Here is a 15,964-nt window from a genome sequence, read left to right as displayed (position 1 = left end):
AAAACACGTTTGTAATACAGGAGATTAAATGGCGCACAGTAACGACATTAGAGGCGACAAGTTATTTAATAAAACGAACAATTCGACAGGTAGCAACGAATTTGATGAGCTTCTCTTCTTACAAAACCAAAATCAGTAACGAAAGCTTTTGTCAGTTTTTCGAAGAGGTACCACAGCAAGAGTACTTTAAGGTATTTCAAGACAAATTGAAGCACAGGGCGTCTTTAAAAATGATTAACAAACTGCTGGGAAATTTCACTCCTGTGACACCCAATATAATTCACAATCCAAAAATAAAGCAACAAAAAAGAAAACAAACGCTTTTAACCACAAAATGTTGTTGAAAGAAGAGCACTATGTAAAATATATTAAACAACTAGTTGCATACTTTTTGCGAATGAATGTGAAAAATATCAGTGAGAAAGGTGCAAACAACATTCAAACTGTGTACATTTTTCAAGCCAAGCACACACAGTAACACTTCGAGATGCTTCGAAGGCCATTACACGATGCATAGGTGAAATATAGTTATGAAAGGAACTCTTCAGCACAAAAACTAAGCAGCACTCTTCAACTAACACATATTACAACGCTCTATACTCTTCACGATCGATTTAATTTTGAAGTGTCGCTTCAAGCAAATTACCATAAATATACGATTTGAAAAAGTGGTTCCCAACTGTTTCGGCCGCTACAACAAAAATAGATTGTGGCAGATTTACAAATATTATCGCAAAGTGATTTAATATAATGATGTGACAGTAAACAAATTAAAACAACACACAACAACTGTGCAAACTTGCACAGTGTTGAAAAGTATTTCTGATCTTACTACACTTTAATTTGATACTTTACAACTGTATCAAGAACCTTACTGAAAGATTAAAATTTAGAATTTTAAAAATCTAAAAGTTTCGGCGCACTTGAGCCAAACTACACTTCACGGTGCCGCGGCACCCAACTGGAAACCACTATAAAATCAGGTAAGAAAACATCCCTTAGGAACTTGATCATTTAAAATATACATTTAGGGTTTCTTAGCGACTAAACTAAACAGATGACCAAAGCACAAATAGACAGAAGTACATAGAGCAAAAATCCACTTATTACAAAAAAAGTACGTTAAAATGTGCAAATCAAACTGAAAAAAATCGTAGGTTTTGCAGTGGTCCACATGGAACGTTTTGTAACTCTTAAAGACTGGATGTCACATAATTTGCATATAAATCTTAAGTGCAAGAACTAGTCAGTAAGCGTTCATGTAGTTTTAGCAGTACACTCTACACAATTCAAATAACATTCTCACTACACTGTTTTTGACGCACTTTTTTGACGCACAAACAGGTTTAGTTGCATTTTTCGCTAAAAAAACATATGTTCATAATAAAATTGGGAGATGAAGTTACATTCCTGAAAAATGTTGTCTCAGGCAAGCTATTCAGTAACACGGCTAATTCTTTGCTATACTAGACGTAGGATTATCGAGAAACCATGGCATGAGAAAAAACGCAATACCAAGTAAATATGAAACCTTTTTAAATGGTGACTACAATTAAAGTCAATAGTAACGTAACCGTGGAGCTACACCAAAAAAGCACAACAGACTAACAGTTACAAGAAACCTTGCAACCACCATAAGCGAAACAAAAAAAACTCACAATCATAATAATAGTAATTATTTCTAACACGACTCGTTTTAGATTATCAGTATCACAAACAAATATACTCCAAAACTCAACATAACTGATTAACAATACGAAACATCCTAATGTACGCAACTAAATTAAAACAAGTAATTTCTGTATAGGGACACCCAGTGCATAGGCGAAACCCAGTCGTGAAGTTGACCTACTATTTCCCGCAACTCATCTGTCTCGGGAGTTAGGGGAACCACCGTCCCCTGCGGGGGGTATTGAGCGGTCACACCCACTTCGACAACCGGGGATTTTCTTTGTAGGGGCAGCTTTTCGGTGATGGTCAGCTGAAACCAGGGATCCCACACAGAGCGGATCTTCATACCGGAGCCGTAGTAGACGAAATACCAGCCGGAGTATTGTGTGTTGTCGATACCTGTTTTTTATTTCAAAAGGATTGTGTTGCACAGTGGTGAAAAACGGGGCCATTGCAGGGACTTGTTAAGATATGTGTGATTAACCAAGATCTAAAACGTACTTCCCAGACCTACGGATTTCACTATAGAATGGACATGAGATATCGAATGGTTTATTCGTATTTTACAACGTTTGCAATATCGACCTTGAGAGGTAAAACACTTCCAAACCTAGCACTTAATAGCAACGTTCATTTTGTCACTAAAAAATGGGACTTTTATGGGAGTCTTTCTTTTTACTTGAATCACATTTATTAAATGCAACCAAATTTCACAAAATAGGTACCTGAATCAAGTTGGAACGGACTTGCTCTGGCGTCACTCAGGTCGCCCTTTATTGACCAATCAGACAGCCGCACGTCACGATGTTCTGACGACAACGGGCCAATGGTGAGCGACATTTGAGAGGGTCCCGAGATGGCAAGTTTGTAGAGACGACGACTAACCCGGACTGTGGAGTTTTCTATGGATAAAAAATTGGTTGGGTTAGAAAGCTATCAGGTTTTCATATAATTTAGCCTGGATAACTTTTCAGTTCAAGGTAATACGAAACCTGTACTTTTCCACCAAAAAGTCGAAAACTACATTTACGAAAGTAAGCGTGATTTATCAGAAAAATCACAACTTCAGCATAAAAACTGCAGTATTTAATTGTTTGTTCAATATGTTACAATTAACAGCATTTCTCAAAAAAACAAAAGGATAATTGTTGAAACTTTTTTTAAAGGGGTAAAAGAAATTGAAGCGTTAAAACTAAAGATATCTATAGAGGCGTCGACTAATTTGGACCGTGGAGTTTTCCAGGAATACGAAATAGGTTGGGTTGAAAGCTATCAGGTTTTCATATAATTCAGCCTGGATAACTTTTAAATTGAAAATAATACGAAACATGTCCTTTTTACACCAAAAGGGTCCAAAACTACATTTACAAAAGAAAACAGCGAGATTGTCAGAAATAAAACAACTCTAGCATTAGAACTGTATTATTTTAATATTTGTTCAATATGTTGCACTATATACGACATGCCCAAAAAAAGAAGGATGATGGTTAAAATCTTTATTAAAGGGGTAAAGCTAAACATATTAAAAACGTTAAAAAAGTGTTACTTGAAACCAATTCTTCGGACTGTTCCAAAAGCTTGAAGGTCAGCGGTTCGTCTTTCATAGCAGGAGTACTGGGCACCTTAGCGGGGGCGTACTTGGGGTTTCGCACCAGTTTCTCGATCGGAACGCCAAACGGCCATCGGCAAAACAAGCCTACGTTTAAAACACAAAGTACAGTGCATTTTGAACAAAAAGTATAGGCAATAAAAGTATGGGGATTGATTTGGCAAAATCAGCAAACGCATTATTTTGTGTTTTTTTAATGAATTATCACAATAAATTAGATAAGCAAAGTTCAGATGAAAGTTATCGTAATTAGCAGGAACACTTTTGAACAACTCAAAACATTTACTTTCATATATTTCTTATTTTTATGTGTTAACAAAATTTTGATTCGACCACTTATTAAACTAACATGGTTCGCCCGGAAACCAAAATGTCTGCGATAAAGTAATTTTAATTTTTAAATATCTTATCAGCCATGTAATACCTAAATAACGTAATTCTCCAAATCTTCATAGGATTGAGTTAGGCTATGAGGATCTAAGGAATTTTTCACTAATTTGTTATTTTGTCTTTCTGTATTTTTGTTTCATATTGCAAAACATTTTGTATTAATTAGTTCGACAGGGGGTGTGGGCACGGATGTGCAGTCTGTATACAAGTACATCCTGGTATATTAAGAAATTTATGATTTCAATAATAATAAAAAATGTCGCGCTTATCACTTCAAAATTGCGGAATAAGCTGTAATAAATAAATTATTTTCTACTTCAGTTTTATACTAAACCACACGCAATTACAGGGTTTCTGCCGTAACATATGCCACACGAGGGAACAAAAAACGCATGTTTTTACAGTCCGAAATCAGCGCGAAGCTGTAGGCTTGCGGTTAACTTATACCTTCGCAACTCAACGCAGGACTATTGTCCAGCCTAGCCGCTCCCATCTTGGTGTGCATTCCCCCGTAGTCAAGGCTGTTGGACCATATTCCAGAATCCGATTTGGCCAACGTGCCATCCAGGCCGTAAAACTCGCGCGATGTGTGCTGCCAAAAAAGAACAATTGTGGTTTTCAAATCACATTCGTTTTTTCCTGTTAGTCTTCACAGTTTTGGGTCGCGATAGTTCTGTCGCAAAATATCTGGTATTGACATGCAGTAGCGCTTCTCAAGTGAGCTAGCACTTCAAGGAGAAATAAATTGCACAAATTTGAAAGCAATCATTGTCACATAAATGTACCTAAGTTAGTTTAAATCAGGAAATTGTGAAAAACATGGTAGTAATCGTTTACTACAGGCAGTTCAACAAAAAATGATGCGCAATATAATAGGAATATAAAAGGTCGTCAGAAAGTCGAACATGTTTATGTTGTACAAAAAAAATAAAACGTAATCTTTGGCACAAAAAATCATAAAGCTATGGTATAAACGTTTTTTTATGAGTGAAACACGCACTTGCAGAAATCACACTGGTATGTATGAAGTATACCTGCAAAAAAAGCCTCTTCGGAGTTGGATTGGAGGGATTTCCCGTATAGGGAAACCCGTGATCGGAGATTGCGTACAACACACTACAAACAAGGCACGCGAACAAACCAATCAGAATCCTGCGAAAACAACCAAGGTCAAACTTCAAGGCATGAAGAAGCCGCTCGCTTTGGTTTAAATATTTATAAACCACAAGTTAAAAATTAAAATCAAATTAAGACATCCAAAGAGAGAAAATACAACAGTTGTAGGCTACTTTGAAGTGGCGCTTATGATTGAAGGCGTTAGCCTAAGGTAAAACAATCTCCATGTAATGGAAATGCACCATGAACGTCGCATCGCAAGAGCTAAACAAAACCTTGAGCCACGGGTCTTGTTTTATCACCTTACGTGCCACGCCAAGATTTCCGTTAGCTCTGAACCACAATTTTAGAGAAAACAAGACCGACCGTCAACCCTAACCTTGGGTCCTTGACACATTGCAGTTTTTATAATTCGATCTTGAATCACCGAAAAAGACGCAGTAACCATCTATTGAAATATGTCGTTCATATGGTAGAATCAAATAAATGCTTGTGGGTTAACGCTGACTGAGTTATTAAATTCGTAACTCCAGGAGTGTGCTTGCAGCTTCTTAGTTTTAAACTACAAACAATGTACTCAAGCGCATGCTCTTAAGCTGTAAAATAATATGGTTATAGCAAGCGACTTTATTGGTATTTTAAATAAGGTAAAACTTTATAAAGCAAACGTTTCACATGCAGGCACGTCTGACAACTACAGTGACCAACATAAGGCTAATATCAAATTTACTCTGTAGAATAGGGAAAAATAAATGCGATGTATGCACAGTACAGTGCAATGTTGGCCATGGAGTTATTCTGCAGTATAATTTCTGTAAATAAATCTCGACAGAGTTGCACTACAAAAACAAAACAAAAAATGCCCAAAATATTTTTTCAAAAGGGGAACCATTTCAACAAACTTCGCTATATGGTTGTATTACAATACAATATGGGCCTGTAAATTACTAAAATTTCCATTTAATTTCTACGCTCAGAATCACAGACGCGTATTTGATAGTGAAATGGCCTAACGCCTGTCAGGTTTACAAAAAAACGCAAAACAAACGCGAAAGTAAATAATTTAGATTCCTAAATAAGCCGAACAGCCAGGTTGAACGGAAAGGAAAAAGCAAAAACAAGCAGGACGACTTACCATTTCAGTGACCTAGCAAGGTACACGAGGCTGTTGGAAGGGATGGCGACCAAAGTGACACACATAGACGTGAGCACGCCAATGGCCAGGTCGGGTGGGAGCATACTGCCGAGGCGGCCACACAGCGGAATAAAAAGCTCCATTAGCAGCCAGCAGTGCGAACTCACTATTACGGTGGGAAAGATGGCGATCGCCAGGATGGACATCATTCGGTTTATGCTTGACGAAGCTGCGGGAAAAGAGAACAGTCCCTAATAATCACTTATTGAATTAGCGTGTTTTGCTATGCACTTTTGCCAACTGTGTTGCCGAGGCACTTGATTGTAATTTCTAATGCTTTGCCGCGTGGAAACATATTGTGGATTCTAAATCTAATTTGGCTCTGTAAATATGCGTTAAGTGCTTATGGTTCAAGAAATATTTACTACATTGCGGACAGGAAATTTGTTCTGATTTAATTTAGTTTAAAACGATATTACAGTAAACCTGCAAAAAAGGCTCATAAGGATGCCGTTACGTCTTTTCCGGGGGCTCAAAAAATGTCGAAATAAAAATTGGGTGGTTTCGTTAAACGATGCCAAGAACTGTAACAGCAAGTCTTTCTAAACATAATCATTTTGATTTAATTTGTTTTTAACTTTGCGTAATTTCAAAAAACAAAAAAAAATAGTTTAATGATGCTGGGCAGATCTCGTACCTGAGTTGAGTGAAAAGTGCATTCGAAATACGTAGCATCGAAACAGCACAATTGGACCGATGACCAGCAGCAAAATAAAACTGGTCTGCACTTGAAGACGGTTGAGTTGGAACAGAATTAAAGACCAGAGAAAAAGCGAAGCGTCGAAGAAAACGCTCTCCGCCTCCCAAGGACTGCAGTTGTTCTGCAAAACGATTTTTTAAGGGTATAACATACATAAATGCCTGACTTTTTTGACAAAAATGACGTCCGTTTATCAAATCAGATACCAAATGACGTCGTCATAATGTTTAAATAAGTAAAACTGTTAAAATGAAAGCTACGGCTGACCAGGCTATAGAACTAGCTTCGGGTGATAATTAACTATTTTGTGAGACAATTACTGTAAATTGCAAACAATGCTTTGAGTTGTAAACCCTGGTTAACTTGAAAAGTTAGCTTAGTTTTAGAGCAGTGTTTCTTAACCTATTTAGCGCTCGTACCCTTTGAGCTTTCATGAAATTTTCGCGTACCCCTGCCTACAATGGCCGACGGAAGTAAAAATTGTAATAATAGGAATAGAAATTAAAATCAATGTATTTACAACATTTATGTGTTGAATGCATGCGTTAAATACAGTCTTTTCAACAAAATTTACAAAACACAAACAATCAGTCATTTTACTAGTGGCTTTTTGTGGTTGCTTGTCGTAAATTACGCATTCTCCACAAACATGCCTAAATAGCGCATAATTTCACACAGCATGTCGTACCCCCTGCTATGTTGCTTCGTACCACCAAGTGGTACACGTACCCCTGGTTAAGAACCCCTGTTTTAGAGCATCAACACGAACAAAATTACCAAAGTACCGAAAATAACACTTAATAAGGCTACAATGCGTTTTTTTTTATATATTTTCCTAATCACAGCTGCTGTAATTATCAGGCATTTTGGTTGGAGTTGTTATTAAACTTATCAAAGCACACTTTTCGTAAATAGCATTTAATAAGCTTATTTACGGAATATCGATTTTATTTTTTATTTTAATATATGTGTTCACATAAGTCGAATCAGCATAGCCACATCGTGACATTTTATAAAACAAAAAAGACCTCAATTGGTTACAACTATAAGGGTAACACATTTAAAGGTGACCATAAAAAGACAACATGGTGTATTACTCCATATACCGCAAAAAATCTCTCACTCTGCAACGAACGTTGGCCGTTCGCCAATGCGTAAGCCAATTTTTATTGCTCAAAGTGGCAAGATATATGTTGGATGCTTTACAATATAAAATTTTGCTCAATTGCTACTGACTTAAATACAACAGTTTGTGTACGATTAAAGTCTAATATCAAGAAAATATTTCCTAATTTGTGTTTGGTAAATAGATGTTTGTTGTTTCAATTTCGTTTATCATAAAACTACCGCAAACCACTTTATTTGAAATGCTATTAAAGGTACGGAAATCTATTTAACTTTACTGTAAGGTGTCGTGGGTATCCTCTACAGAAGACCACCTTTACACTCACCGCAAACATCCACCTTCGGGCGGCGGAATGCACCAGGAGACTGCCGATGGTCACTGCTGGAATATAAAGGAAGGCGACGAGCAGCGGTTGCGAGTAGAAGGACATTGGCCGGCCGAGGGCGGTCAGTAGTCCGGCCACACAGGCGCTGGACACTATACTGGACACCAGAGACAGAATCAGCACGCCAGCCGCCTGGATCAGCTGCTTTCCGTAAACGCCAGCGTCGCGCGATGTACCTTGGAAATGGACTGCGTTTACAACACGGTGCGCCACGCGCGATAAGTTAACGTAATTGGAATTTGTTATTCGGGTAGTTTAGATCGGTGCTTCCCAACCAGTGGGCCGCGAAGCATTTCTAAACGTTACATTAGATCGGGAAATATTTGCATTATCTTCACGCAACAGTTATGCAACAATGTAACAAATACGTCACAATACATTATGCAAGCTCAAATTTCGCATTAATAGTAAATTGCATGTGTGCGCAAACAACGCATTGTTTCTTTTCTCATTAAATTGTTTCTCATTCGTTTGGTCATATCTCATTGTGGGTCGCACAATAAAACTTGCATTGAAAGTGAGTTACGAACTAAAAAAGGTTGGGAAGCACTGGTTTAGATGACCTAAAGTGGATTGTTCAACATGGAAGTTCATTTGATTTGACTTGCTAACTTATCTCGACATCTCGTGCTATGTTTAAGTGTCTATCAAACAATAGTTCGCCGCTGGCAGGCCACTGTCGTTTCCACAGTGCATGTTCGACATTAAACAAATATATATTGTTTGAAATCAATATTGTAATTCACTTAATGTTTATCGACGTTTTCCAAACGTTGTTTTGTTTGACATTATGCATATCGAATGTGTGAATATAGATTTCTTGAATGGCCTGGTTCCACCAAGTTCAAACTGTTTTGCCCACGCGTGCAAATGAAACGAAATAAGTTGGTGCATGAAAAGACAAGATTTTTGAACTGTATTGCTGTACAGTTACAGCATTTACCACAAAGTAGTTGAACACAATAAACAGACCACACTTCATGGTGAAGATGACCATAATTATCTTCTACTGTTGTTGCAAAGTTTTAACTTTTTTAGTTTTGTTAGCCAATTACATAAGAAGAAAACTTAAGTTATACCCTTTGCATATATGCCTTTTATATCGGGAAGTGAGCACAATGTTTAACACTTAAAAACATCCTATTTAAACTACTCAATATTCTTCCTCAATCTTTTAATGCCAGTTTATCACAATCTTGTTAAATTATCAAAAATTCGTGATAAAAATCCTAATTTGGAGATATTTAAGTAGCGCTATTTCAACTAATTTTTAAAATTAATGTATTTCTTAGCGGGAAGAAATGTTGTTTAAACTTTTAGGAATATTTACCTGAAGTACCAGAAAACATAATCCGTTGAATAATGTATGCGAAAGCAGCGACACAACAGATAATATTCACAATGCTTAAAAGTCTGATAGGAACAAATATCATGTAAAGACCAAGAACATCAACAAAGGCTGCTTTTCCGTGCATGTATGTCTTTTGTTTGTCAAGTAATGACTCCGGAGACTTAACAAGGTGCTTAACTACAGCCAGAATATTGTCACCTTTGATAAAAAAGCCAAAACGTTGCATTTTCTGTTAAATAACTACAAACCACAGAAAAACATCGATATTTAAGTAATATCCGGTTATAGAAGTATATATGTTGTTCAAAAAAAGAGATAAAATTATGTTAAAAACATAGTATCAAATAAAACAGTAACATCATACCGGCACGCTGAATACAACCAGGGTGCATCATTTCCATGTTGTCGTAATAGGTATGGTACACATACCCATTCCTAAAGTAGGCAAGGTCAATTCCAGGAATTTTGCCATGATCTCGAAAAATTCTAAGAAATATTCTCTTATTAAGCCACTGAGCAATGGACAGTTACTTAACTGTTGAACATTGCAATACTAATTTCATTAAAACAGTGGTTGAAAATGGCAAAAAAAGATTTAGCTAAATGGAGCTTCTTCCGTCGTTTTTTTAAAATTAGGATATAGGTTGGTATCATTCGCTCCTGGCGTATGCTGATTATCGCCTAACTGGTATCGTCCTTGAGCAAAAATTTTTTTTTATAACTATTGAATTACTTTATTTAGTGATCTGTAACAAATCGTTAATATCTTTAACGACTAGAGGCCAGGCCAATTAGTTTGTTTAACAGCTAACGTTACACTCTTGCGCAACTACAAAATTACAAAGAAATTAACCAAACGTAAGAACGTGGTAAAAAGAGAAAAATTGCGAAATAAAATGGGAAAAAACCTACCAGCTGCATGTTAATATTACATTATTCGACGATACGACTTAAAATTAAAATCATAACCTGATTTGCTTGTTGTATGTGGTTATAGGGGATAATTCTTTTTTTAAACAATTTTGTTTAACAATTAGTGAAAAACAGTTGAAAACGCCCTTTTAGAGTTTTCATTGGCAACTTTATGACACAAACTGTCACATAAAAAATAACTTTTATTACTTAAAAAATCTAAGAGTCGGTTTCTAATTAATAGTTTAAATCATCCTTAATTTAGCCAACGTGTTTACTTTGTCTATAAACACAAAGAAACTGAGTATACCCGCCGAAATATTAAGGAAGGTTAAATTATTTAAAAACAATTTGGTAGGACGGATATTAGCAGCAACAGGCTGGCATTTTCGGCGAGTGTTATTTTGTCTGGGTGGGTGCTGATTTTGGAGAATTACCACACAGGCGAAGTAGTGCCTTAAAAATTTATTTAAAACGCAACTCTGCATCTGAATTCTGAAAAGTGATATATATACATACAGTACATAATAATAATAACTATAAAATTTATGCAGCAAATGCTCCCCTAACAGAACAATTTTCTCAACTAATATCACACAAAAATATATGGTGGATGTATGACTAGTAAAAAATAATAACAACATTCAAAGAAAACTCTTATATTTTCAATTATAAAGCCAGTACCACACTTGAAAACTTGAAATAGTTACCTGAAGTCTGTATCTGAAGGAATAATACCACTTTGAAACAGTTCTTGGCCTACGATGGATCCAAATGGATGAGGGGCGTGACTGGCCCAGGCTTGTAATAACCAGGGATTTTCTGGCCCTGTTTGAAAAACAATTTCCTTGCCACCAGCTCCTGCTGCCTCCAGGTTAATAAACGCCTTTATCTAAACACAGATTACTTGCATTTTTGCACAACTGGTACATTTTTTAAGCAAATACACAGAAAAGATAACAAAAATCTTTAATATTTAAGACTACCAATGATATATTCACATATGAAATGTGTATAATATTGTGCGATCACCCCTTCTGGAGTCGTACAGTACTAGCCAACGATAACGGCACAGATTATATATTACATATGATGTCTGCATAAAGGCTTACTAAAAATTAGCCAGCTCAGCCTAATCATGATTTTTGTACAAACAAGGACAGGCTAGAAAATCTAACAAGAGGTGAGGTTCAAACTAACAACCTCCAGCCAAACTGACACAGCGATTTACCAACTGAGCTACTCAGGATTAGCGAGAACTGGCAGAGAAACGACAACAGGCCTTTCATGCACAAAAATCCTAATTATACCAAGTACTAACCAATTTGGGCAAGGCTTTTGAAGGCATTATGTGTTATGAGAATACTTTGACAACCCCTAAAACGGCAGGGGATGGTAATACAAACTTCCTAAGTTTAAGGCACAGTGTTATTAATCAAACCTCTTTAGCCCATGGATGTTGTGTGATGAATCCATGGCTTGCTTGAAGGATGTTTTCCTCTGCTCCATTGAACAAGAAGATAACTGAGTGGAGCAAAGGCTTGCTTTGGTCAGCCACCAAAGCTCGCATTGTCTCTAACAAAACCGCACAAGCCACAGCATCATCACTTGCACCTAAATAATTATAAATAAACTGTTTCTAAGTAGCACAACACTTGGTTTTAAATAGATTGTTAACCATTATACTTGGTGATTCTTAGGCCTGTCTTTTGTATTTGACCTGTGCCTGTGCCTTTACATTCTCACCCAAATATTAAATAATATTGATACCAAAATAATTTTATGTCACAGTAACGTAACCTAACTAACCCTACATATTATCAGCATAATAGAAAGGAAATTGAGGTTAAAACATGAATACTGTTGACAGTTATGAAGCTTGTAAACCCTTAAGATGTACCACTGGTAGAGGCATGCTCTCTTACTTTTAAGAACCACTAATAACTTGTTATAAATGTATATTCAGAGCAGGTTATTCAGTTTACAAACTAAATTTGTTGTAGAAATAGATAAATGAATACACAGAGTTGCCACACAGCTTTATAAAAAAATCCAAAGTCATTTAAAGATTTTTAAGGAAATTTATAGCCCTTCAAATGACATACAATCTTAACATTTTTTTTCTTAACTTGTTTTGCAATATTTCAAAATAAAACATATAAAAAAGCGGTTAAAAAATTGTTTTTTAGCAGCACTTACTAAACACACAACTTAAAGCTGCACATAAAATATTTACAATATTTCGAAAAAAACATAGGGTTTTTCAAAGATATTTCAACACACAAATCATTTTAAAAACTTTTAAAGATTCAAATACTTTGTGGCAACCCTGAATTTAGAAAGTAACCAACCAAAAAAACATCATGGGATAATGATTTAAAAACAGTGATGTTGTTCTTAGGTTATATTTTCTGCAATTAGAGAAATTTGTAAAATTACCAAGGCCTCCAATCACAGAATCTGTGTGACAGTTTAGTAGCAAAGTCGCATGTGATTTTCCTCCCACAGGCGAAAGCTTCACTACAGTATTTGTGATGTTGGTGTAGTAACTTACAAAACCACTCAAGAAGGTTAGGCTGAATGAACCCTAAATTGAATGAAAAAAAAAGTTGGTTTTTGGATTCAATGTACCACTACTAAAATCTAGCTTTTTTAAAATCTAGAAACAAACCAACAACTGATGCATGTTTTGCTTACCGTTGGATGTTGAACATCTACACTGATTTCAGCATATTCTGGGTTTATGCTTTCTTTGAACTTTGAGACTTGTTCTAGAATATATTTCACAGAGTGGACCTCATTAGCCAGGCTTCCAGCATTGCGAGGACCAAAGCCAACAAATTTCGCCAAGTGTTTTCTTAAAAAATTCTTTATATTCTTCCTCCATTTTTTTAAGACGAAATTTTACAATGTTATTTATTTTTTAGTAATAAACCAGTTTTGTTAGACAAACGTTAACAAAAAACTGTGTGAAAAACATTAGCCAACCAAAAAACAAAAATAATAAATACAAATATTTTATTGTCAAAAAGGACTGTAGTCAGTTACACTTCCATCTTTGATAACAAACTGAGAGAATATTAAAAAAACATGATCCTAGTGATATATATATATATATATACATATATAGTACAAAAAAAACTAACAAAGTAAAAAAATTGTATATACCTAAATAAAAATATTCACTCATAAATATAAACCACAAAAAAATAAAATCTGGAACACAGCAAAACATACTTAGCCAATATTTCCTTAAACTCTGTGGGATTTGCATGCTTTAAATCTTTGAGCGTGGGTAAGTTGTTAAGTGAATAATATGCAACCTTAAATGTGGAAAAATAAAATGCTGCAATAATGAAACACCACATTGAAGCAGGTATGGATTTGCTGTTTTTCTCTTTGGTGAAGCTCTTCAAATCTATTAGACAAAAATAATGTTGTCCTATTTTAGATGTGAGCATAATTATAAAATCTATATTTCATATCAAAACACTACAAACATGAACATATATTTATATACAAAACATATTAAATAGATATAATTTTATGCAGGGTTAAGATTTTAGACTCGCCCGAACGCTAATAAGAGTGCAATTCGCTCCAGATGTTTGCTAAAGGGCTATTTAGCCAAAATTTGTTGCTTTTATTATAATTTCTGAGATGCAATTTATTAATCTGTTTTTTAAATGCCATAGGCTGGAAGCTAATTATAGCATAATTTGTATCAAATACGCATTGAGTAACTACACATTTGTAAAAGTATTGGGTAGACATTTGGCTAATGGAAAATTTATTTAAATATTCTGTATTAAAAACTTTTTATTACTCTGTTGCCTGCCATTAGGGTTGGATTGTGATCCTCTTCCAGGATGTGCATGCCTTTTACGAATTCCTTTATCCATTTTTTTATTTATAAAATCTCTTAGTTAAGTAACACAACTTGTACAAAAAACATATAGTGTAAATATTTTTGCCATTAAAAAATGCTTTGTTTAAACAACAAAATTATACTGGCCGTTCAGGAAGTCATAAATTTAAAAATAAAACGCAAAAATTCGAAGCACATATAAAAATGTTTCCTAATAGTAATCCCAAATGTGAGGGTGTACACTTGTACAATTAGGGTTTATTCCCATCTAAAGGTTGCACAACTTAACTTTTCGGGAATTTAGGTGTGCAAGTTGCTTATTCAAGCATGCCCACAAATTGCTTTCAAAAAATCTCTGGTTTGCACCTTCAACCAAGTTGGAAAGATAGGCAGCCCTACTTGGGGGTTTGGGATTAAGGGTCTTGGCACACATTTCGAGTAAAATCACCTTAAATGCGCTCAGCAGCAAAAAGACACTCAAACGTAAAAAACTTCTGTCGCGATAACATTTCTCAGTAGAGTACTCCATTTTCACCAGTGCAAATTTGAAAAATAATGAAAATTTTATCCCAACCGTGCATGTTTAAGCTGCATAAAGATATGACTCATACAATATACGGAATTTAGGATCTTTTTGAGAATTTTAAAAATCTGATTTTTGTTTAATTGGTTAGCATCTTGAAACAGCTATTTTTGTACAATTAGAGACCATTACATATATCATGACATTTTTCTTCATGTTTTAAGTTGATTGCAGTTCCATTTATAGTGACATTTCAGTACAAAACTCAAAGAAAATTTAAGTTGGGGTGTCAAAATCTATTTATAATTTTCGAGGGGTGACAAAATCAATACATTATGGTTTAAAGCCAGATTGCGAGATTTTGTCTTTCTTATACTTTAGATTGTCCTAAATTTAATTGGGCGCTAATACTTGATGCCAAGCAAGAGTGTCAGTACTTGTACCAAACTACAGTGGTAATGGGCTGATGGTGCTTGTAAAAAAATGTGAAGATAATTGGGTTGCAAGCATAATTCGCTAAAGGGGTAGTATCAATACAACGTTGAGAAAGACTGTTTTAAATATTTTAATTGTATCTATTTGGATTGCTCGAACATAGTAATGATGTCGATTTGCTATTGGATTGGATTAAGATACTTTTTGTCCAAAATATGGGCCGGTCTGGAAAGTGAGATCTTGCGACAGCATGTCTGCTAGTCTGCATTTTGTGTCATGGGCAAACCGAATATTTTTTCTAAAGCAATGTGTGTATTTCTGAATTGGTATATAGCACACTTAAACTTAGAAAAAACATAAATTGTGGTACAATTTCCAAACTAAGCAGTGGAAAAATCATCAATGCACACCTCAAAATTTGGGGCTGTACGTCAAAGATTTCGGCATAAAGTGCCATGAAATACAGACTGGAGCAGAAAAATATGGGAAAACCTGTGGCACCCAAAAAAACTTGCGGGTACACTTGCAATATTTTCTACAGTGGAATATGGGGTCTCGCTACCGCTATTATATCGTAATAAAATGTCATGTATTGGACATTCCCGTAATGAGCAATATATTTATCCCCGGGGCAGTTTCTCACTCGGCATAAAATGCGGTCAGCCGCAAAAATAGCTCAAAGT

At 35.5% G+C, this 15,964-nt stretch overlaps 1 protein-coding gene across 1 annotated transcript; it reads right to left on the bottom strand.

Moving 5' to 3' along the window:
- Positions 1-23: 23 nt before the first annotated feature.
- Positions 24-14,397, bottom strand: LOC146164510 (endoplasmic reticulum metallopeptidase 1-like). The gene is made up of 16 exons (XM_083381626.1): positions 14,282-14,397; positions 13,693-13,873; positions 13,153-13,312; positions 12,895-13,042; positions 11,897-12,069; positions 11,166-11,347; positions 9,908-10,029; positions 9,523-9,741; positions 8,133-8,368; positions 6,619-6,802; positions 5,922-6,150; positions 4,705-4,822; positions 4,118-4,262; positions 3,218-3,367; positions 2,397-2,573; positions 24-2,070 (listed from the first exon to the last, which is right to left on the bottom strand). The coding sequence occupies exons 1-16, from the start codon at positions 14,355-14,357 to the stop codon at positions 1,784-1,786; spliced, it is 2,787 nt and encodes a 928-aa protein (XP_083237752.1). The 5' UTR covers positions 14,358-14,397; the 3' UTR covers positions 24-1,783.
- Positions 14,398-15,964: the final 1,567 nt, after the last annotated feature.

This window comes from Ascidiella aspersa, chromosome 2 (genome assembly GCF_963924565.1).
Source record: "Ascidiella aspersa chromosome 2, kaAscAspe10.2, whole genome shotgun sequence".
Taxonomy (NCBI): domain Eukaryota; kingdom Metazoa; phylum Chordata; class Ascidiacea; order Phlebobranchia; family Ascidiidae; genus Ascidiella; species Ascidiella aspersa.
Note: the sequence above shows the minus strand (reverse complement) of the source record. Positions and strands in the feature narration are given on the sequence as shown.

Excerpts from the sequence above, each read along its gene's own strand:
- LOC146164510 (XM_083381626.1), bottom strand. The coding sequence starts at position 14,357 with ATGGATAAAGGAATTCGTAAAAGGCATGCACATCCTGGAAGAGGATCA. Across the intron at positions 6,803-8,132 it reads CCCGAAGGTGGATGTTTGCG|AACAACTGCAGTCCTTGGGA; the intron begins GTGAGTGTAAAG and ends ATCGTTTTGCAG. Across the intron at positions 4,263-4,704 it reads CGAAGAGGCTTTTTTTGCAG|CACACATCGCGCGAGTTTTA; the intron begins GTATACTTCATA and ends CTTTTTTGGCAG.